The 21766-nt window shown below is 64.5% G+C and overlaps 8 protein-coding genes across 8 annotated transcripts; 6 read left to right on the top strand and 2 right to left on the bottom strand.

Moving 5' to 3' along the window:
• Positions 1–420: 420 nt before the first annotated feature.
• EMIHUDRAFT_435181 (hypothetical protein) lies at positions 421–3040 on the top strand. The gene is made up of 9 exons (XM_005778147.1): positions 421–517; positions 721–758; positions 1083–1187; positions 1222–1283; positions 1417–1478; positions 1708–1803; positions 1918–2075; positions 2169–2869; positions 2909–3040. The coding sequence occupies exons 1-8, from the start codon at positions 469–471 to the stop codon at positions 2340–2342; spliced, it is 744 nt and encodes a 247-aa protein (XP_005778204.1). The 5' UTR covers positions 421–468; the 3' UTR covers positions 2343–2869; positions 2909–3040.
• A 1331-nt stretch (positions 3041–4371) lies between these two features.
• EMIHUDRAFT_354083 (hypothetical protein) lies at positions 4372–6412 on the top strand (the record flags this gene model as incomplete). The annotated part of the gene is made up of 6 exons (XM_005778146.1): positions 4372–4497; positions 5000–5034; positions 5250–5251; positions 5340–5359; positions 5612–5659; positions 5946–6412. Coding segments are annotated over 6 exons (543 nt in total), but the record flags the coding sequence as incomplete, so codon positions are not given.
• Positions 6413–7866: 1454 nt separating this feature from the next.
• On the top strand, positions 7867–8837 carry EMIHUDRAFT_354082 (hypothetical protein). Its single transcript, XM_005778145.1, has 3 exons — positions 7867–7892; positions 7931–8332; positions 8443–8837. Exons 2-3 carry the CDS (start codon positions 7970–7972, stop codon positions 8446–8448), a joined length of 369 nt encoding a protein of 122 aa, XP_005778202.1. The 5' UTR covers positions 7867–7892; positions 7931–7969; the 3' UTR covers positions 8449–8837.
• Positions 8838–10059: 1222 nt separating this feature from the next.
• Positions 10060–10971, bottom strand: EMIHUDRAFT_450374 (hypothetical protein). Its single transcript, XM_005778144.1, has 2 exons — positions 10658–10971; positions 10060–10546 (listed from the first exon to the last, which is right to left on the bottom strand). Exons 1-2 carry the CDS (start codon positions 10958–10960, stop codon positions 10118–10120), a joined length of 732 nt encoding a protein of 243 aa, XP_005778201.1. The 5' UTR covers positions 10961–10971; the 3' UTR covers positions 10060–10117.
• A 1467-nt stretch (positions 10972–12438) lies between these two features.
• On the top strand, positions 12439–13401 carry EMIHUDRAFT_205889 (hypothetical protein; the record flags this gene model as incomplete). Its single annotated transcript, XM_005778143.1, has 1 exon — positions 12439–13401. The coding sequence occupies one exon, from the start codon at positions 12439–12441 to the stop codon at positions 13399–13401; it is 963 nt and encodes a 320-aa protein (XP_005778200.1).
• A 3223-nt stretch (positions 13402–16624) lies between these two features.
• EMIHUDRAFT_450373 (hypothetical protein) lies at positions 16625–17194 on the top strand (the record flags this gene model as incomplete). Its single annotated transcript, XM_005778142.1, has 1 exon — positions 16625–17194. The coding sequence occupies one exon, from the start codon at positions 16625–16627 to the stop codon at positions 17096–17098; it is 474 nt and encodes a 157-aa protein (XP_005778199.1). The 3' UTR covers positions 17099–17194.
• A 437-nt stretch (positions 17195–17631) lies between these two features.
• Positions 17632–18278, bottom strand: EMIHUDRAFT_64708 (hypothetical protein; the record flags this gene model as incomplete). Its single annotated transcript, XM_005778141.1, has 2 exons — positions 17632–17760; positions 17829–18278. The coding sequence occupies 2 exons, from the start codon at positions 18276–18278 to the stop codon at positions 17632–17634; spliced, it is 579 nt and encodes a 192-aa protein (XP_005778198.1).
• Positions 18279–20522: 2244 nt separating this feature from the next.
• On the top strand, positions 20523–21647 carry EMIHUDRAFT_435175 (hypothetical protein). Its single transcript, XM_005778140.1, has 2 exons — positions 20523–21362; positions 21395–21647. Exon 1 carries the CDS (start codon positions 20548–20550, stop codon positions 21202–21204), a length of 657 nt encoding a protein of 218 aa, XP_005778197.1. The 5' UTR covers positions 20523–20547; the 3' UTR covers positions 21205–21362; positions 21395–21647.
• The last annotated feature ends 119 nt before the right edge of the window (positions 21648–21766 follow it).

Genomic DNA, 21766 nt, shown 5'->3' with positions numbered 1-21766 from the left:
GCCTTTCGCCGAGTCGCTGCCCGCGAGCGCCGCCCGGCGCGAGGAGCTGCTGCACGGCCTGGCGGCGCTGCTCGCCGTGGGCTCGGGCGCGTCCGGCGCGGGCGGCGGCGCACAGGGCCGCCCGCCGCTCCTCCTCGGCTACGACGCGCGCTGCCGCCAGCTCGTCTGCGACGCGGCGGGCGCGCTGGGTGTCGACTGGCGCGCGGTGGCGAGGCGGGAGGCGCAGCTGGCCGCCGCGCTGGCGACGCTGCCCGCCAAGCTGCGGGCGCTGCGCGATAGCGGCGGCGCGAGCAGGCTCTAGCCGGCCCAGCCAGATGCCTCGCACACTTGGACGCGCCGACACCGCCGAACGCGAACCTTCTCGGAAGCGTCCCGTAGGCGGAGCGCCTGCGGTGGCAAGCTGGTCGACCGGCCATGAGCCGTCGAGGACCCGCTTTTTCGGACCCTCCCTGCTGTAGGCCCAGCCCGATGACGCGCACGTTTGGACGCCGCTGGCGCCGCGGCGCAGCTGTTGTCGGCGGGTCCGCGTGCCGATTTCTTTTCTGCTTTTCTTTTCTTACGCGCGGATTTCTTTCTTTTTAGGCGTTGGGGCTCGCCTCGGGGCGCGACGCTCTCCGCGGGCTTCTTACGGCGGCCTGATTTCTGTCTTCAGGCGTGGGGCTTGTGTTGGTTCGTGTTTTTTTTCTTGTTCACGGTCGCCCGATTTCTGCCTTCCTTCAGGCGTGGGGCTCGCGTCGGGCGCGGCGGTCGCGCTGACGGCGGGCAACTGTAGACGCTGCACACGGAAGTGTGTCTGCCGACCGGCGCTCGAGAGGACACGTATTCCGCCGCACTCGGCTGCATTCGCATCCCCTCGTAGCCCGTGTATTCATCCACTTCACACCACGCCGCGGACCTCTTGTGTTCAAACCGCAGCTTTGGCCTCACATCCCCACATTCTCCTCATCTCCCCACACCTCCCCACACCTCCCCACACCTCCCCACACCTCCCCACACCTCCCCACACCTCCCCACACCTCCCCACACCTCCCCACACCTCCCCACACCTCCCCACACCTCCCCACACCTCCCCAATGCCGCAGGCCGGCCTCGCTGCCCCCGCCGTGATCGGTGGCATCGCGGCGGTTGGGGGCGGGATCAGCTCCCTGGGGACGGCGGGCGCACTGCTCGGCATTGGCGTCGCCGAAGTCATGATCAATGACCAAAGTTCGCTTCAATCAGGCGGGCGCACTGCTCGGCACCGGCGTCGCGTCGATCGCTTCGCTCCTCTCAGGAGCGTTGGGGTGGGCAGCCGTCACGTGTCCCCTCTTCACTGCAGACTCGACTCGTGGGTCCTCAGGAGCCGCGGGGGCAGGGCAGTCGGCATCACGCCCCCCCCTCTCCTGGAGGAGTGACGCAAGACGGATGGTGATTCAGGCGCCGCGGGCGTGGCAGTGGTGACGTCCCTCTTCGGCGCTACCGGCGCCGGCCTCGCTGCGGTGAGACTGGCCGCGAGGAGGAGGGACTGACGCGCGCCCCGCGTTCTCTTTGTTCGCCTTTCACCAGGCGCCGGCCTCGCGCCAAACAACAACGAACACTCATGGCTCTCTGATGCCCAATGCGTGCACTCGTCCCTCTCTGTATGTGTGGGTTCATGTGTGTGCGGGGGCCCTCCTTGTCTCTGCCCAGACAGTGTGAGGTAACACCTACCTACCTACCTACCACCAGGCGCCGGCCTCGCGGCGTACAAGATGGACCGCCGGCTCGCAGACGTCTCCGAGTTCGACTTTCTGCAGCCGCGCAAGGCGCTGATTCTTGCGGCACGTGAGGCGGCCACGGAGAGGGCTCGCTCTCCCCTACCCCACGGTACCCGAACCCACCCTCCCCTACCCCATGGTACCCGAACCCAGGCGGCCGCGGAGAGGGCGGCGGAGCAAGAGCGGGAGCACGACGGGGGCGACGGCGGTGGAGACGGCGGCGACGGCGGCGACGGCGTCCGCAGTGGCGGCGGCGTCGATTCCGAAGAGGAATGCGGCGCACTCGTGTCTCAGCGCATCGAGCTGGCCCCGGCCGTCGCGTCCGTGCCCGCGTCGACGGTCCCGCGGCTGCGCGCGGCTCTCGCTCAGGCTCCCTCGCCTAGAAGCGGAATATCTCCCCACATCTCCCCCCACGGCGTATTCACGCCGCAGGCGAGCGGGTCGCCCGAGGACCGGGTCGCGCTCGCGGTGGACAGCACGTCGCACCCGCCCGCGCTCGAGTTGTCGATCGCCGCCGCCGACGTCGCCGCCGCCGAGTCCGCGTGCGAGGGGGCTGTCGCCTGTCGAGGAGCCTTCCCGGAACCTTCGAGGATTTTTCCGCTCTAGGTACGCGCGCGGGCGGCTGAATGCAATCTCGCTGCCGGGGGCGTGCCGGCTGCTGGGCTTGCCGGTGCTGCAGGTCGAGCGAGCTGTGGTGGTGCAGCTGGCAGGGGAGGAGCGCGCCGAGGCGGGAGAGTGCGGCGAGGACGGGCTGTCCGCACCGCGTGGCGGCGACGGAGGAGCCGCGGCGGCGCCTTCGCTCAGCGTGCTGATTGGCGTGAGTGGGTGGCTGGAGAGCGAGGCCGAGACGCCGGCGCGCCACTGGTGGGCGAGGCACAGCGAGCTCCAGCCCAAGCCCGGGGCAGCCCGTGTGCTTGGTGCGACGCACGCCCTCACCATGGCCGGCGTCGGGATTGCAGCGTCGCATGTCCGCGCAGTCGCGCCGCGCGCGGAGGCGCAAGACGAGGCCGTCGGCTCACCCGCCGCGCCGCCTGCTGCTTTGGATCCAGCTGGCGGTGAGGCTGGAGGCGCGACTCAGCTGGATCCAACTGGCGGTGAGGCTGGAGGCGCGACTCAGTTGGATCCAACTGGCGGTGAGGCTGGAGGCGCGACTCAGCTGGATCCAGCTGGCGGTGAGGCTCCAGCACTGGCCCCGGCGCCGCGCCAGGCGCTGTCGTGGGACGAAGGCGTTGCTCGCGCGGCAGAGGAGACGGCGGAGGAGAGGGCCGCAGAAGCGGCGGACGAAGCGGCAGCGGCCGAGGGCGAAGCGGCGGCGGAGGAGGGCGGCGGTGGCGGAGTCGGCGGCGGAGGCGACGCTGTGGGGTGGCTAGTGTCGATGGGGTTCGATCCGGCGCTGGCGGCGGAGGTGGCGCAGACGAACGGGTCGGTCGAGGCGATGGTGGAGGCCCTCCTGGCTCTCCGGGCTGTGCCCGACCCTAGATGCGGACGTCAGTCAGTCAGTCAGTCAGTGCTGCAGAAGCTGCACGCACGGAGGACGTGCCGAAAATGCCACACACACACACACACACACACACACACACACACACACACACACACACACACACACACACACACACACACACACACACACACACACACAGACAGACACACACACACACACACGCCGGCTCGAGGAGCCGACACGAGCATACTGTCACCGGCCGCATCTTCTTTTCCCTAGATGCGGAAGACGAACCCCTCTCTCCCCCTATTTCCCTATATCTCCCCAACTCTTTCCACCTCTCGAGCACGCCTGGACGGCGGAGCACAGATCCGCATCTCCCCACATCTCTCCCACATCTCCCCACATCTCTCCCACATCTCCCCACACCTCCCCCACACCTCCCCCACACCTCCCCCACACCTCCCCCACACCTCCCCCACACCTCCCCCACACCTCCCCCACACCTCCCCCATATCTCCCCCACACCTACCACCCCCGCACCTTCCCCATGTCTCCCCACACCTCCCCCATATTCCAGGTGCCCGACCCCTCCCGAGTCGACCTCGCCCCTCGCGGCGTGGCGCCGGCGCCCCTGCCGCCGCCGGGAGCCCTGGACGGCGATACGGCGCCGGCCGCGCCGCCGCCCCGGCCAGCCGAAGCGGCGGCGGCGGCGGAGGCGCCGGAAGGGGCGGCGGCGGGCCTGGAGGCGGTGGAGGAGTTTGAGGTGGTGGACGGGGGGGAGGAGGGGGGGGAGGAGTGCGCCAGCGTGCTCGAGCTGCTGCCGTGGTGCGAGCTCCACGCGCTGCGGTGGGAGATATGGGGAGATATGGGGAGATATGGGAAGATAGGTGCGAGCACCACGCGCTGCGGTGGGAGTCGGAGGAGCTGAAGCGGCTCGAACGCCTAGACGCGGGAATGTCTCCCCATATCTCCCCATATCTCCCCATATCTCGTTCACCCAGAAGCGGAATACGTGTTCATGTCTCCAAACTAGCGCTCGAGAGGACACGGACTCAACTGTATCCCGCCGTATTCCGCCGTATTCCGCTGTGTTCACTGTCTTCGCACCCCCCTCGTACTCACGCGCTGCTCTGAACACGCTGCACAATACCACGTGCTCACGCCCTCATGTCGGCGTACTCACACCGCAGGCTCGGGGGCGCCCTCTCGCGTATCGCTGCCACCGAGGCGCTCACGCTCTCCGCCTCGATGGCGCTTCGGCAGACCTTCTTCCACGCGCTGATGGCGGCGTGCGCCGTGCCCGCCTACATCATCAAGGTGTGATCTCCCGCGATCTCCCGCGATCTCCCTCGTGATCTCCCTCGCGATCTCCCGCGATCTCCCGCGGTCCGTGATATCCCGCGATCTCCCTCTTGATCTCCCGCGATCTCCCTCTTGATCTCCCGCGATCTCCCGCGATCTCCCGCCCACGCCATCAAGGCGTGCGACGTGCTCGACAACCCGTGGGGCGTGTTATTAATTATGAAGCAATTAATTAATTAATGGAGGCGTGCGACGTGCTCGACAACCCGTGGGGCGTGTTATTAATTATGAAGCAATTAATTAATTAATGGAGGCGTGCGACGTGCTCGACAACCCGTGGGGCGTGCTATTCATTATGAAGCAATTAATTAATTAATGGAGGCGTGCGACGTGCTCGACAACCCGTGGGGCGTGTTATTCATTATGAAGCAATTAATTAATTAATGGAGGCGTGCGACGTGCTCGACAACCCGTGGGGCGTGCTATTAATTATGAAGCAATTAATTAATTAATGGAGGCGTGCGACGTGCTCGATAACCCGTGGGGCGTCGCGTACACGCGCGCGAGGCGAGCGGGCAGGCTGCTAGCCCGCGCGCTCCTCTCGCGCGCACAAGGCGCCCCCCGCCCCCCCCCTCACACACACACACACACACACACACACACACACACACACACACACACACACACACACACACACACACACACACCGCTCACCCAAGCGCACCGGGCCTTTGCACTCTTAATGCCGTGGGGCTCCTGTCGTACAGACGTGGAGTCGCGAGGGCTGCCTGGCCCTTGCCCCACCTCCCACCTCGTGTGTGTGGAGAAGTTTACCTGACCTCACCTCACCTCACAAGGCGGCCGACCCGTCACGCTGGTTGGTTTCTCGCTCGAACGCCTAGAAGCGGAATGTCTCCCCATATCTCCCCATATCTCCCCATATCTCCCCATATCTCCCCATATCTCGAAGCGGAAGACACATTCTCGTATTCCAACTAGCGCTCGGGAGGACACGCACTCCGCTGTATCCCGTTCTTCGCAGCTGCTCGTACTCACGCGGTGCTCCGTATACACCGCACAGCACCGCCTTCCCGCCCCGAGGTTGGCATCTCCACTCACGTACTCGTAGGCTCGGCGCATACGTGGTGTGGGAGTGCTTGCACGAGATGTGCCGCGCGTCCGAGGCGGGGGAGGCGCGCGAATTAATTAAGTAATTAATTAATTGCACGAGATGTGCCGCGCGTCCGAGGCGGGGGAGGCGCGCGTTCGCACGAGATCGCACGAGATAATAACGAGATGTGCCGCGCGTCCGAGGCGGGGGAGGCGCGCGCCACGGTCTAGTCAAGGGTACAAGGAGTCACTCAACTCATGCTTTGGCTGCCTGTATGGATGAGGACGAGCAGCCATGGCGTCTGCTCTCCATGAGTTTGAATGCCCCATCTGCCTGTACCCATCCCCATGAGGCGCGCGCCGCCGGCATCGTCCAGCACGCGGTTCTGCTCGGCTTGCCCGCCTCCTCCGACCCTGCACGGTGGCGGCGGCTTCGCCGCGTCGTCGCGGGCCGGCTGGTCAACTGCTACCGCCCGGACGACCTCGTCCTCTCCCTCGCCCACCGCGCCGCGCAGCTCAAGGCGTTTGGTGTCGCCGGCCTTAGCCCGGTCCCGGCGGGCGCGGGCGTCGAGTCGTACAACGTGTCGCGGCTCGTGCGCGCGCACCACCGCTACCGCTTCACCGTCGGGCCGGTGCTGCGGCACGTGGGGCTCACGGAGGACTGAGGCGTGCTTTCGGTGGCGGAGTTTGAGGGTGGAGCGGCGCGGAGAGCAGAGGAGGGGCGCGCGCGTGCTGCATTCCGGTGCGCCGTGGTGTACCTGTGTTAGTGCCTGTGCGCGCAAGTCCCGTGCCCAGAAGACATAAAAAACAGACAGTCAAAATGTGGTTGGATTCCTACTGCCAATCCCTCCCGTGCCTAGATGGTGCCTAGTGCGCGTATGTGTGTACGGCTTTACGTATGTCCCGGATCTCTGCGCTCCGGGGAACGGGCGGAGCAGCGGGCAGCGCGACGCAGTTCGAGAGCGAGCGGCGGCGGCCGGCGGCGGCTTAGCACCAACCATGTCAGTGCAGGGGCTGGCTGCGTGGGCCCCCGCCACCGGACTCCGTCGGGCTCGCGTGTCTCTGCCCGCTGAGGGGAGCGCAGTGTGTGTGTCTATGTCTGTGTCTGTGTTTGTGTCCCTGTCGGCTCTGTGTGTGTCGTGTGTGACATAACGCTCTACTACTTACTTACTTGTATGTAACCACGATCGACGCGAGGACGCAAGTCCACACCAAACTCGCTGATTGGCTGATTGCCACAAGGAGGAGAGGTCATCCGGATGTGGCGGGACGCCGCCGGGCACCTGGTTGCTCTCCTCCGCCAGACAGCCCCTCCCGACGGGGACGCCACCACCCTCGCCCAGGGATCTACAATGCTGTCTTAAGGTCCGACAAGGTTCGGCACCCTTGGCAGCGCCCGACCTCTTGACCTTCAACGGCACGACACTGCGGCCGCCCGGCAACGCAAGTATGCGGGACGAAGCTCACGTGCACCAGGCGTCGGAGCTCGCCGCGAGCTACTTCAATGTCAAGGCCAAAGTTGATACTATCTGTACGAGAGAACGGTCGAGAGCTGATCTTCGAAGCTGATCTCAACCTGTAGCTCTGTCTTCTCGCGCGAGAAACTGTGACCAGTTGTGTACCCCTAGCCTGCCCCCCGTGCCCCGAAACCGACTTATATATTAGGAAGCCCACGATAAGAGTACATATGATAGTTTAGACGATCTCTACATACGTTGGCCCTTACCAGACTTTCGTTAGATGTGAGCGCAACTTTCCTTTCTTTCGCGCAACAACACCGCAAATTTCCTCGCACAGACCTCGTCGCGGCTCAAAAGGTCAGGTATTGAGTGCGTCATTTTGGCGGGGTCTTCATTTTCGGTGTCGTTTTTAGAGAAAAAATCTGATTTTAGAGGTGTGGGTTTAGCTTCCTGCATCCTGGCGCGTGCAGCGCGCGATTTTTCAAGGAAGTGGACTTTTTTAGGCTGGAGAAAAGCGCGTCCGTACAATACTGTAGCCCGAGGCTCGAGCCCCGCACGCAACTTTCTGGTAAGGGCCAATACATCAAACACAAAACGGCGCAAGACGGCGTACGTATTTCCGTATTTTGACACGCAGCTACGTCCCGTATGTCCCAGAACGTGCGGCCACATCTCGGAGAGAGGAAGATGGGAGGTCGGCCTTGAGAGCTTACGGGGGTCGCCCGCGCCAATTAAGAAAGCGACATCCGCCCCAGAGGCGTAATGGCGCGAACCCTTCACAGAGGTGGACGACGCTCGGCACCTCCGCGCTGGGCACCTGCTCCTAGTCGCTGCAGTGGGCGATAAAAGGGTAGCAAAAACTCAATCAGCTGATTCAGAATCTAAAGATTCCGTGCAAGCCGAGCAGCTGCCGGTCCATGCAGCCGAGCCAGCGACGTCCGCGGCTCCTGGCCTCGCCGGCGCGAGCGCAGCAGCTCCTGGCGTGGCAGGGCTGCTCCGTCCTCCTCACCGCCACCGGCTTCACCTCGCAGCGGCTCGCCGAGCGCGGCATCGCCGCGCCGACGGCACAGAGTCTCGCGGTCTACCTAGTGCTGATGCTGCACGCGATCACGGCGCGGCGCGACAATCGTGTCGCCGGCCTGCCGCCGGTCGCGAGGCCGTGGTGGCAGTGGCTGCTGCTCGGCTTCGCAGACGTCGAGGGCAACTACCTGATCGTGCGGGCGTACCAGTACACCGACATCACCTCGGTGACGCTGCTCGACGCCTTTGCCGTCCCAGGCGTGATAGGACACACCTGAGCCACATCTCGGCCATATCTCGGCCGCATCTCGACCACATCTCGGATTAGCCTCGGCCGCATCTCGGCTACACCTCGCCGTCGCTGCCCCAGGCGTGATGGCGCTCTCGGCCCTTACGCTCGGCGCGCGCTATGGCCGCAAGCAGATCTGCGGCGTGGCTCTCTGCGTCTCCGGCCTCGCGACGCTGGTGATGTCGGACGCGCTGCTGCGGCCAATGCACAGCTGGCACCCCCAGCCGTGGCGAGGAGACATGCTCTGCCTCCTCGGTGCCTCGCTGTACGCCTGCTCCAACGTGGCCGAAGAGGCGTTTCTGCGCTCCTCCTCGGTCTCCAACTATCTCCCGCGGCTCGGCGCCGCCGGCGCTCTCCTCTCGGCGGCGCAGTGCGCGCTGATTGAGCGCGAGGCGCTGGCCTCCGCGTGGCGCGCCTTCTCCTCCGCTAGCCTGGCCGGCCGCACCGAGCTGCTACTGCTCGAGCTGCTCTTCGTCGGCTCGATGGCGACCTCCTACTCGCTGGCCTCTTCAGTGATGACCACCAACTATCAACGAATAGCTATGAACTATTAGGCGTCCTCCTACTCGCTGGTCTCTTCTCAGGAATGACCAACAACTAGTAACGATCAGCGGTGAACGAATAGGCGTCCTTCTACTCGCTGGTCTCGCACCTGCTGCAGCGCGGCGCCACCGCCGCGGAGATGAACATCTCGCTGCTCACCTCCGACTTTTGGTCTGTTCTCGCCGGCGTCGCACTGCTCGGCTCGCGGCTGACCTGGTGGTACCCGCCCGCGTTCGTCGCGACGCTCTCAGGCCTCGTGCTCTACTACCACCGGCCAGCGCCCTCCGCCGCCCGGCAGCTGACCGAGCCGCTCAACGCGAGGCCGTGGGCCGCGGCGCCGGTGGGCGCGATGGAGGAGGGCGGCGCCGGCTTGCGCGAGGGCGAGGGCGAGGCTGGTCATCGCGCCGACGCCGCTGCTCGTGCCGGCGGCCAGCCCGATGGCCGCGTCGAATAGCCGAGGCTATTTGAATCCCGTCCGCTGACCGCGATTCGAATAGCCGAGGCTATTTGAATCCTATCGCCGCTGACCGAGCTGTCGGGCTGTGCTCGTGAGGGAGTTTTGTGAATTGTGCGATCGAGGGTCCTGCCCCGACCTTTTATAGATTTTTATCGTTTTACCTGACCTGGCCTGACCTGACCCCAGTCGATGACCTGACCTGACCTCTGACCTTATATGGCAGAGGCGCCCTCCTCTCAGTCCGACACTCGCACTTTTAACGTACGTAAGAGGGAGAGCGCGGCGCGGCGGTGGGGACCTGGGGACTGTGGTGCCGCGACACTGCGGACTGGGCGGGGGGCGGCGGGTGCAGGTGTGCTGTCTGCTGAGCGCGGTGCCGCTGCCAGGACCACTTCGGTGGCTTTCTCCCGCCTTCCTACACTACTCTCTTGGGTTTTTTTCGCTCCAATCCTGCGGATCTTCAGTCGGAGGGCTACGAAGCCTTCACACTCCAAGGGGCTGGCCGCTGCCGGTGGGGCGCGCGCGGCGTGGCGGGGGGCAGGAGGGGCAGCGTGTGTGGGTGTGCCCAGAGGTCCGTGCCCGCCGTGGGGCCCTCCAGGGGCCTTGCACTTTGAATGCTGTGGGGCTCCTGGCTGCCCGTGTCCGGGGGAGGAGATGCGAGGGTTGCCCCCCCTTGCCCCACCACTGTGTGTGTGTGGAGAAATTTACCTTACCTTACCCCTTGTTACCTAAGGGCTAAGGTGTACCTTACTTACCTCACAACAGGCGCCCGCCCAGCGCGGCGCTGCGCGTTGCGGACGCGAGACGCTGGTTGGGCGGCAGCCACGCCGAGGACGTCGGCTGCGTGAGCGCGGCGTTCAGCTCGCGTGTCCCGACGGTGCGCCGCGTCGCGCCGCCCTCTCCTGCCGCCGGCGCAAACTCGGCGCTCGCGACGAGGAGGCGGCGCATGTGCGCCTTGACGGCGCGCTGGACAAAGGAGACCGCCTCGAGCTGGACGCGCGGGACGCCATGCCGGCAGCACAGGCCGAGCAGGCGGTCGTGCAGCGCGTTGAGCTGGTCAGCCTCGGCCAGGTCCACCGGCGGCGGCTCGGCGCCTAGGCCGGCGCCCGGCGCAGCGCCGCTCTCGTGCGCCTGCCCGTCGCCGGCAGCGCTGAAGCTCTCCTTTCCCGTGTCGTCCCTCCGTATCTTGAACGACAGCTTGAGCCCGCCGCCGCTCCCGCCGCTGCTGCCGCCGCCGCCCAGCCCGCCGCCGCCGCCGCCGCCGCCGCCGCCGGCCGCGTCGCGCGCCTGGCCGACGGAGCCGCTCCCCGACACGAGAGGCTTGCGCTCCTCTGCCGGCGCAGACGGCTGCGCGCCAACCTCCTCCTCCTCAGCCTCCGGTGCGCCGGACTGCGCCTCGAGAGCGGTGCGCAGCAGCGCCAGGATCAGCCCATTGTGCAGAGGGATTGCCTCCACCGGCAGCGACGCGAGCGCAAGCTTGTCAAACTCGGGCTTGTCGATCTGCAGGGTGAGGAAGCGCGAGAGCGCGTCCCAGTAGATGGCGCGAGCGTCGTCGGCGAGGGCGGCAAATAGGGCGGTCTTGGCAGCCGCGTCGGCCATGAGGGTTCGTGCTCCTTCCCAGACAGGGGGTCTGCTACTGACTCGCGCCAAAACGCCTACCTATGTGTGTGTGTATGTCTCTCTCTCCTATGTGTGTGTGTACTCACACACTCACACGCCCTACCTATCTACCTATCCCCAGGCCGCGCAGCGAAGCGAAAAAGGACGAAAATAGGGGGTACCTACCTATTGCGGGGCCCTCTGGGGCGGTCAAAACCGGACGGACCTACCTACCTATTGCATAGTTAGTTAGGGTCTAACCGGGGTGAACAGACCCCCTATCTGGGTAGGAGCCGGAACCCAGGCGGATGAGCACTTGGGGGCGTTTTTTTGAGCTAGCCTTCGATAAAACAAACGCAAGGCAGACACACGCACATACATCGCTCTCGGGCCACAGACATCCCGCACACCCGCCGCCCCCGCGCGCGCCCCACCCCGGCCGGGAGAAAGGGGAGTGACAGTTTGGGACGGCAACAGAACGAGTATATCTTGCACTCCATGTGCAAGAACGCAGAGAGAAATGAAGCCGTCCGGCTCACAAGTCCGGCTCACGCGCCCCGACTGACCGATCTACCGCACTGATCACTTCCGCCCCCTCGCTCCCAACCCATCCACCGCGCCTCGGGCCGCGCCGCGCGATCTCGGGCGATCTCGCGCTGTCTCGGGCGATCTCGGGGCCGCGCCGGCGCGCTATCTCGGGCGATCTCGGAGCGTCGCTCGCGCGGCGGCACACCTGCTCAAAAAAAAGGAAGGGCCCGGTTGGAGCCACGGGGCTCACGTGCTCGCTCGGGGCGCCGCCTCACTTGGAGCACTTGGAGTGCAGCTGCAGTCGGTAACCTCACCTCACTCTGCGCCACTTTTGAGGCGTTTTTTAAAGAGTGTGTTGAGTGTGAGTGAGTGTGTGTGTGTGTGTGCTGATACAACGGGTGGTCACTTGCTGCAGTCACACGCGCACACACACTCGCACCGCCCCCCGCGCCCGCACGCCCCCCGCCCCGCCTAGCTGGACGAAGGAGATGAGGAAATGGAACAGCCGGTCCTGGGCGTGCGGCTGATAACTGCACTCCAAGTGCTCCAAGCCCGCTTTCATGTGTGTGTGTGTGTGTGTGTGTGTGTGTGTGTGTGTGTGTGTGTGTGTGTGTGTGTGTGTGTGTGTGTGTGTGTGTGTGTGTGTGTGTGTGTGTGTGTGTGTGTGTGTGTGTGTGTGTGTGTGTGTGTGTGTGTGTGTGTGTGTGTGTGTGTGACACTCACTCACTCACAGTCGGGCGGGGCATGGCGGGCTGTCGCCTTCGACCAGACCAGAGCCCGAACTCACCTTCCTGAGCCTTTAATTAACTTTAATTTGTAATGACGAAGCAAAACACACGTCCGTCCCCCATCGCGCAAACACCGTCGGGCGTCGGCACTGCGGCAGAACACGCGTCCTCGCCCACTCCGCCGACGTTTTCGACGGAACCCTCTCGCGCTCCACTCTTCGGATGCTGCGTCGCGCTCTTCTGACCTTTGCCGGATGCGTCCTCGGTCAGAGTCCGACCGGGGACCGGTTCGGGCCGCTCGGGGGCACTCCACCCATCGATGCACTGTGCCGGCCATTCTGTAAAGGCAAGTCCCACGGCTGGGAGAAGCTGTGCTCCTGGGCAGGCTGCGCAGGCTGCAGCGAGTGCGCCCAAGGCTCTGGCTCCGGGGAAGAAGGCTCAGGGGAAGAAGGCTCTGGCTCCTGGGAATGCCAGGGCTTCTGTGCAGCAAAGACGCAATACTGGGACGCCCTGTGCAGCTGGACCGGCTGTGGCGGCTGCACCGAGTGCATGCTTCCTCTTCTTGAGTACAACCCTACCATGCCTCCTCTTGTGACCGGTCCTCCCGCGCCGGTGTGCAAGGCATTCTGCGAGACCAAGTCGCAGGCCTGGGATGAGAAGTGCACCTGGGGGGGCTGCAACGGCTGCTCCGAGTGCGGCGCCGAGTCCGAGTGCAAGCCGTTCTGCGAGACCAAGACGCAACCATGGTCGGAAAAGTGCTCATGGAACGGCTGCTCGGCCTGCTGCAATTCGGGCTCTGGTGATGACCTTGGTGACGGCGGATACGGCTCGGGCGAAGATAGCTCCGGCGAGGAAGGCTCTGGCTCCGGGGAAGAAGGCTCCGGCGGCGAGGCGTGTCCCGTGCCAGCGCCGACCCAAGATAGTATGTCCTGCCGGGACGAGCCAGCCTCGTATGACGGCTTTGTGAGCGGCACCTCTCCCGACCATATCCTTGAGACGTGCAAACAGAAGTGCCGCGACGATCCCGCTTGCAACTACCTCTCCTTCTGGCAGCCGCTGCCGCGGAGCCTTGGCCGCAATGCGTGGTGCCGCCTCACAGCCTCGTGCGACAATTTCTGGCCAGGTCGCAACCCCAGGTCGTACGACATCTACGTGATCCCCAAGGCTTGCCTTTCCCGAGAGTAGAAAGAGGCTGCTCGAGAGGACAGTCGCTCCATCGAACGAAGGCCACACGACACGAAAATGTCGACATCCGAACAACATCGAAACCTCAAATCACGCGCAAATAAGTAAATAAAAACGGACACCTCTACTGTGAGATGGGTAAAAAGGAACAGGTCCCCGCCCGTGCGATCTTGGTGCAGGGTTCTTTGTGGGTGTGGTCGGCGACTAGCCGGGGTCGTCCTCCCGATGCAATAATATTAATTACTACTCCAATTTTCTAGCCACGTGGGTGTAGTCAGGCAAAGCAATTCTTTTTGGGCACTCCTACTGGGCCGCCGCACAGAGCTCTCACAGGAGCCCCCAGGTGAAGAGACGCGCCCCGAGAACGAGAACCTCGAAGATCAGTTTTTCCGCGAGAAGATCGTGAGATTCGTGTTCTGAGCCCTGGTCTGACAGCCTGACAGCAAACCCCGGACAGCGCCTGACAGTGCCCGACAGCCTGACAGCGCTGACAGCACTTTCTCCGACAATCTGACAGCACGTATCTGACAGCCTGAGACAGCAGAGTCTGACAATCGAGGTGCTCCGTCGCTGTCAGGCCCTAACGTGACAGCCTGACAGCTGCCCGACAGCCCGACAGCACACAGTGCGGCCTGACAGCAGCGCTGACAGCCCGACAGCAGCACAGACCGTACACAGTCCGACCCCGTAGAGCCTCTTTCTTGTGCCCCATGAGGGTATAACAAAACTATACAGCCAGCTGACAGCTCTCTGTCCTCTGACAGCTCGTCCGACCGCAGCCGGTCTGACAGCAACAGCCAAAACACCCGACAGCTCCGACAGCACCCGACAGCTACAGAGCACCTCGACTGTCAGACACGCACCCGACAGCACTGACAGCACCTGACAGCTGGTCTGACAGAGGCACCTGACAATGCCTGACAGCTGCCCGACAGCCCGACAGATCACCTGCGAGTGTCCTGACACAGCACCTTTGACAGCCTGTGACAGCCAGGGCTCAGTTCGTGTTCAGCGCGCACATTAAAGCTATAAGTCGCACACGCCTCACATCACACACGCACACGCACACGCACATCAGCCACGTCGACAGCACTACTTCGATTCCTTAGAGGTGCGACAGTTCGCTCGCTTTGTCGTGCGGCAGCATAAGCCCGTGCAACAGGCGAGAGACGCCTCCGTGTGTGCACAGCTCCAGGCGGCGGCGGTCGGCCTCGCACGACTCTGTCGTGCCATTGGGCTTGGTGGCGCGCTTGACGCAGCGCAGCCACGAGCGCGTCTCGTCAGGGCAGACCGAGTTGCAGAGGCACACCGTATTCTTGGCTTGCAGCCGCGCCTGCCGCCGGTTCGCCTCGGGCGCCGCCAGCGTCGCGAGCTCCTGCTGCTGCTCGACGTACTGCTGGCTGCAAGAGAAGACGCCGTTGATGGCGACGCGGCACCAAGGCTCCTCGATGAGATTCTCAAAGTGGCGAATCTGCCAGACGTCGTCGACAACCTGCTGCTGCACCGACCGAAGCGCCCGGACGTCAGGCATCGTTCGGGCAGCCTGCTGCTGGCGAGCTCGAGCAGCCTCTTCTGCCATGCTCGCGCTTGACGACGAGGAAGTGCGCGCAGAGGGTCAGAGGGGAGGTGTTGCGCTCAACCCTCACACGTCCTGTCGTCGGCGCCTGGTGCAGTTGCTCTGGATTTTCTTTTCCGGTGGTGAGCCTGTGTGTGTGCCAGTCCGCGCCAGTCCGCGCCCTTGTCGTGCCAGTGTGCTGTGAGAGAGGCTTGTATCTTAAGAATTCTTTTGTAGACCGCTTGATTGAGAGCAGCCTCGCTCTCAATCCTAGAAGTCGAAGGATTGTGAGCAGCACTCCTCGCAATCGTAGCATCTCTGTGCGACTGTGAGCACCCACGCTCGCAATCCTACGGACTCGGGCCCGGTGCTTCGACGCAGCACAGTGATCAGTGTGCTTCGTGGTAGCATGAACTCAGAACGGACGGCCCCCCGAGAGCGCCTCTTCGACGCCCACGGGTCCCGGGGGGTCGGAGGGGTTGCGAGAGGGCCCCGGCTATTTTTGTTTGAATCCCGGAGGCCGTTCGAACATGTAACGTGCGTTCCACGTGCCCGTCCACAGCTACGGACAACAGGCTAGCCCAGCAGGCCGCTCCCACCGCCGCCCGCGGCGGAGGCAAGGCGGCAAAGGGTGGCAAGGGCGGCGGCAAGGGCGGCGGCAAGGGTGGTGGCCGTGTGGCGCACCAGACCCGCTTTGCGCCGCCGCCCTCAACGCCCGATACTCGGTCAGAGCCGGCGGAGCGACGGCGGCGGAGTTGCGGCCGCCGAGACGAGCGGTCTACCTCCAACGGGGCGGTCTGGATCACGGGGGATGACATCCTGCCTCCCGGCACGCCGAGAGGAGGTGGTTGCTCCGCCGCCGGACCCCCCCCTCCACCACCCTCGCCCAGAGATTTACAACGCTGTCTCAAGGTCCGACCTGTGTGTGGGCTCTGCCTGCGCTCGGCACCGGGCACCGCCTCGGTATACAAAATGCGCCTGCGGGCGGACCCTTACAGATGACAGATCACTTCGGAGAGAGAGAGAGAGATTTTTAGCAATACCAAACAACTCTAACACTCACACGTCATTTGGGGCCTGGAGCCCTGTTCACAAAGTTTGTCACTTCGGCAAAAGAGAAATCACCACGATGAGCGGCCGCGCGCCACCACCGCTCTTGCCCTGACCACGCGCCATCGTCGCGTGCTTCAGCGAGATAGAGCAGAAGGCTGCGGCACACGCCGGTCTTTCTTTTCTTCTTGTTTTCTTCTCAATAACAAGGCTGTGAAGGTAGCCGAAGGCTGCGCCGCCAAAGAAAACGTAAACTTGTCTAGCAAGAGAGTGTGCACGATCTGGGCCTGGGAGAAAGAAGCAGCCTGAGCACCGCCGTATCGGCGTCGGCGCAGGCTTGGTCGATGTACGCCACGGTTTGTGCAATGTCGTCGTAGCTGATGCGGAGGTATGTGAAGTCGCCGTATTTTTCTTTTCCGTGAGCCTCACAATTCCGTCTATCCCTCAGCCCTCAACTGGCGATCGATCGGCAGCTTGTCGACTACCAGCCGAAGCCGGAGTCGGAACCGTAGCCGAGATGGTCGTCGAGGGTGTCGAATATGTCATTCGCCTCGCTAGTAGAGCCGGTGCCGCATGAGTTACTGGAATAGCGGAAGAAAGAAAATAAAAAAAGCTCTCATGGCCGCACATGCTTTGGCCTTGCTCAACTGCACCTCGCTCGTGGCACGGCACCCGCCTCCACTGCTCCACGCGCCGCGATACGCACCACTCGTGGCTCTTACTGGCAGCGTAGCGCCCGAGGAAGCGGAGGCGGCAGTCGAGAGGGCGGAGGCGCTTGCGGCGCAGGCACTGACGGCGCGGGAGGAGGCGGACAGGCTGGCGGAGGCAGCCGAGACTGCGGCGGAATCCGCCGCTGACCGCTCGGACAGCGCGGCGGAAGACATCGGCGGCTCACAAAAGTTCAGCCTCTCCATGCTCGCCAGCTCGTCCGCAGCGCAGGCCGCGTCGCTCGATGCGGGCGCGCAGCTCGCGAGCGCTGTGGAGGCGGCGGAGGCGGCGGACGAGCTCGACAAGCAGGCTGCCGAGGCGCTGGAGGCCGCGGAGGAGATGCTCGCCCTCTACTACGACCAGGAGGGAGGGGCGTCGAGCTGAGGACGGAGGAGCGGACATGCCGGCACTCGTGTGTCGCAAAAAGCGCATGTGTGTGTCTGACTGTTGTACGAAGTACACAAAAAGATTTTGCAACCACGCCGTCGGCCGTCGCCGTCGATCGCGCTAAGCTCAAAAAAGCAACTACATCGACGATCGCGCCTCTGTACAGTCACGCTGGCGATCACGCCTCTGGGGCGGCGGGGGGCGGAGGACGGTGGTCTCGGCCCTCTCCGAGTCTCGGGTGGGAAGGTGTGGTGCACAGCTCTAAAGCCGTACGGGCGTGTGTTCGTGTTGACACAGCGACTTCTCCCCGTCTGTTGTGCGCGCGAAACAGCCTCCTGAGGCGGCCTCCATGGTTGTGGCCGGCGGCCGATCGCCCAGCACCGCGTCACGCGCCACGTACCGCCACTCGCCAGGCCGCAGCGCGAGGTCCTGCGAGCGGTGAAGGGGCGGAGTGGCGAGCAACGGTCGGAGCTGCTCTAGGCTGACGCCAGATTCGGCCGGATCTCGGCCGGATCTCGGCCAGATCTCGGCTACATCTCGGCGGCGAGCGCCTCGGCGTTGAGCCTCCCGACGCCCACGCGGACCAGGCGCAACGTCTTGTGTCCCGCGCTCTGCGTCATCCGCCGCACCTGCCGGTTCATCCCCTCGGAGAGCGTCACCTAAATCTCGGCTAAGCTCGGTCAATCTCGGGTCATCTCGGCTGATCTCCCCTCAGTCCGAGCGTCACCTCGAGCCACGTCACCGGACCGCCGGCGCGAGCGCCGGCCAGCCGTGGGTCGGGCGGGGCGCCGGCCGCCGTCGCCGCGCTCGCCGCGTCGATGCGCCGCACGGCACACGGGCGCGTCAGCCTGCCGCGGATATTCAGCCCGCCCGCCGCCATCGCAGCCAGCGACTCGTCGGTGGGGCGGCCGAACACGAGCGCGAGATAGCGCTTGCGCACGCCGCCCTGCAGCACCGCGTGGCAAAAGGCCCCGTCGTCGGTCAGCAGCAGCAGGCCCTCCGAGTCGCGGTCGAGCCGGCCGACGGTGTGCAGTCCCGGAGGAAGAGAGAGGTGGTGCAGGGTCGACCGACTCCTGGCGCCGCCCGCGGCGTCGGCAAAGCTGCAGAGCGTGAGGTACTCCTTCCACAGGGCGAGGTAGCGCTTAGGTGGGTCGGCGTCGCTGCTCGAGGCCGCCATGAGCGGCTACGAAGAGAGCGGTCACCCGAGTTGGAGAGCGATGAGGCAGAGGATGGCGCGACAGGAGAGAGAGCGTTGAACGACGGGCGGGACGACGGTGGGCGACCCGTGGGGGCGACCCGTGGGCGACCCGTGGGCGACCCGTGGGCGCCTCAGAGAATTTTACCAGAAGCCTCAGAAGAAATAGCTCGCGACGTCGCGCCGTCCTCCCATCCCGCACCAGTATGTGGGAGACTCGTGCCGCCGCCCCTGCCACCCCTGTGTCAGTGTGCATGTGCGAGAGACTGCCAGCGACAAGCTGGAGGCAGGTCGCTAGATAGACTGAGATGAGACCCAGTGGATGTGGGAGTCCACCGCGCACCGCGCTGCGAGCCTGTCGTGTCCCTTGTCAGGAGCAGGAGAGCCCCACCTGTCCCCCTGATCGTCCTTCCAAAATCCTGCTCGTGCAGGTGGGGACCCTGTCCTCGTCCCATCCCTCGTTTGGCGTGTCTGTTTTCTTTCTTTCTTTCTTTCCCATCCCGCACCACACCCCTCTTCTTAAAATCCCTGTGTGGTGGCGGCGTGCCGTCCTCCCATCCCTCCCTTGGTTGTCTGGTTTATTTCTTTCTTTTCCTCCCATCCCTCCCTTCGGGCGCAGCCCTCTCAGTTCACGAGGTGAACCGTGAACCCGGTTCATGAACCAGTTCGCGGCGGTTCACGGTTAGTTCACGGTTCGCGGTTCACGGACTCGGGGCGGGGGCTAGTCGGTTCACGGTTCACGGTTCGGCCCGACGCTGCCCCGCCTGGTTCGTTCACGGACACGGTTCGCGGTTCGCCCTTTTGTCCTGCCTCGGTTCGGGTTCACGGTTCAGAGTTCACGGTCCGGTTCGAGGGTGAACCACTGAACTAGTTCGTGAACCAAGCTTATTTTCACACCTCTTACACACCGACACAGTTCGAGAGATTTTTAGCAATACCAAACAACTCTAACACTCACACGTCATTCGTCATTTGGGGCCTTCACGCGCGCGCGAGACGTGCAGACAGGGTTGCCAGGTGAGAGCGAATGGCGCGGTTCACGCCTCGCACAACAGAGAGAGAGATGCGCTCTGCATGGTGGGACATGGTAAAAGAGAGCGAGTACTTGGGCGAGTAGGCCGTGCGGTCGACGCTGCCGCGCGCGACTTTGCGCGCGAGGCGGCGCAGCTTGAGAACGGCGGTGGGCGAGAAGCCGCCGCCGAACGTCTCGTGGAGCAGCAGGTTGAAGTTGTTGCGCTACCTTGACAAAGATCACGTCGTGGTAGAAACCGCGATGCGCCTTGACGTAGCCGTGGCCGTTCTTGTGGTCGAAGGGTTGGCCGGGCTGCCCGCTTGACTTCATTCACCTCATCGCATCCTCCCGGGCCAGCGTGGGGTTCCGCGAGGTCGACCTTGTACCCCTCGTTGTACTGCCGGGTGGCGGGTGAGCTCTGGTTTCTCCTTGTCACCGTGCACGACCCCGGCGCGTTGGCTGGGGCGCGCATTGCGTCCGCCCAGGCGGCGAGGACGCCGTCGTGGGGCCGCCGGTGGTTGTTTTGCACAGTTCGCGAACCACAGTTCGCGAACCATCCGTGAACCGAGACCCAGAAACTCGAACCAGCGCCGGTTCGCCAGACTCGGTCCGTTCACGGTTCACGGTTCGCGGCGGGTGTCGCGGGAGGAGTCGGTTCACGGATCACGGTTCACGGACTTGGGGTGGGGGCTAGTCGGTTCACGGTTCGGGGTTCACGGACTCGGGGCGGGGGCTAGTTGGTTCACGGTTCACGGTTCACGATTCCGGCGTGAACTGAGACGGCTGTTCGGGCGTCTTTTGTTTCTTTCTGAGAGAGAGAGATTTTTATTAACCAACAAGAAATCACGACTCTCACAGTGATTTGGGCTCGGCAGCTTCTCAGCCCTCAGCCGAAGCTGGGGCCGGTCCCGTAGGCGTAGCCGAGAGAGCCCGCGCCGATGAGTTCGACGCGGTCGGGGGGGCCTGCGGAGAGGCCAGCGAGGTGGCGATCGCTGTACTTCATGGCGTGTGTATCTCTCTCTCTCTCTCTCTCTCTCTCTCTCTCTCTCTCTCTCTCTCTCTCTCTCTCTCTCTCTCTCTCTCTCTCTCTCTCTCTCTCTCTCTCTCTCTCTCTCTCTCTCTCTCTGCAGCCGCGACGCAGTTCCGAGTCGCCGAAGTCAAACCCGAAAAAAGAAAAGAACCTCCGAACGACATCCTTGCCACCTAGCTAGCCTCATCACTGCCGCCTGGGCTAGCCTCATGATCACTGTCGCCTGCCCATCGCACGAGCGCAAGGCGGCGAATTTCTCGCGCCTCCGCCTCGCCGCCGCCGCGGCGCTCGCGCTCGGCGCCTGCGGCCTCCTCGGCCGCGCGGCCGTGCCCGACAGGTCGATCGTGATCGGCACCCGCCTTTCGCTCTCGTGGCACGACTGCGGCGGGCCGGAGGCGGTGGGACGCGTCGCGTGGGTGGGTGCGAGCAGCGTCGTCGTCGGCGAGAGCAGCTTCGTCCCCGTCTCCGTCTCCGTCTCCGAGCCGCTGCCCGCCGAGGCGGTGATAGTCAACGCGACGACCTGGTCACAGGAGCTGCAGCTGATGACGCTCGAGGGCAGCGTCTGCACGCCGTCGCGGGGCGTGCTGCACCTGGGGCGGATGTATCTTGGCAAGCTCCACTACTCGGGGCTCGCCTGCCCGCTGATGGAGGAGGGCGCGGGGCCATGGCCGCGGCCGCTCAACTTTTCGGTGCGGATGCACCTCACGCCGCCCTTCTACGCGCCGCCCGGCTTCAAGACCACGCTGACGAACATCACGGCCTCGGCGCCCGGCCGCGGGCAGCTCTTTTGCGCCACGCTGACGACGCACGACCCGACGGACCCCGCGTCCGTCAAGCTGCTCGAGCAGGCGCAGAGCAGCAGGTAGGGGGGAGGGAGAGCGATGGTACTCTAGAATGTAGAAAGTATGGTTGAGAGCATCGTGGGGACGATTTGTGTGTGTTTCTCTCGAGGAGGCAGGGCCGTGAGGCCCTAGCCGAACTAGCCCCGCCAGCAGTTTGTCGTAGTACGAGACACGCACACGCACCCCGCGGACACCGGTGTGACACACGCAAAACAAAGAGGTACGCGCGCGATCGCGGACACCCACCCCCGCGCCTCGTGGCGCGCCGCTCCTGCCGGGCGGGCGCGCGCCCGGCCCCGGCCCCCGGCCCCGCCGGCCCCGCGCCGGCGCACGAGCACTCGAGCAGCGCGCACCCGCGCGGCGAGAGACCACCGGACGACCCGCAACATGAAGGGGAGACGCACCTGCATCTCTCAGACGCAAACCTGCGGTCCCCTATCACATGTAAGCTTCATGAAGCCTTTACCCCTAGCGCTCCTAGCTGGCCGGGGGCCAGGACCCGTAGTTCGGAATGACTGGTGCGGACGACCCACAACTTGTGCGCACACGTGTCGTGCGGACAGACACAGAGCCGGCGCACCGTATG

This window comes from Emiliania huxleyi, assembly GCF_000372725.1.
Source record: "Emiliania huxleyi CCMP1516 unplaced genomic scaffold EMIHUscaffold_25, whole genome shotgun sequence".
Lineage (NCBI taxonomy): Eukaryota > Haptophyta > Isochrysidales > Noelaerhabdaceae > Emiliania > Emiliania huxleyi.
The sequence above is the reverse complement of the archived record's forward strand: the minus strand, read 5'-3'. Positions and strand labels throughout refer to the sequence as shown.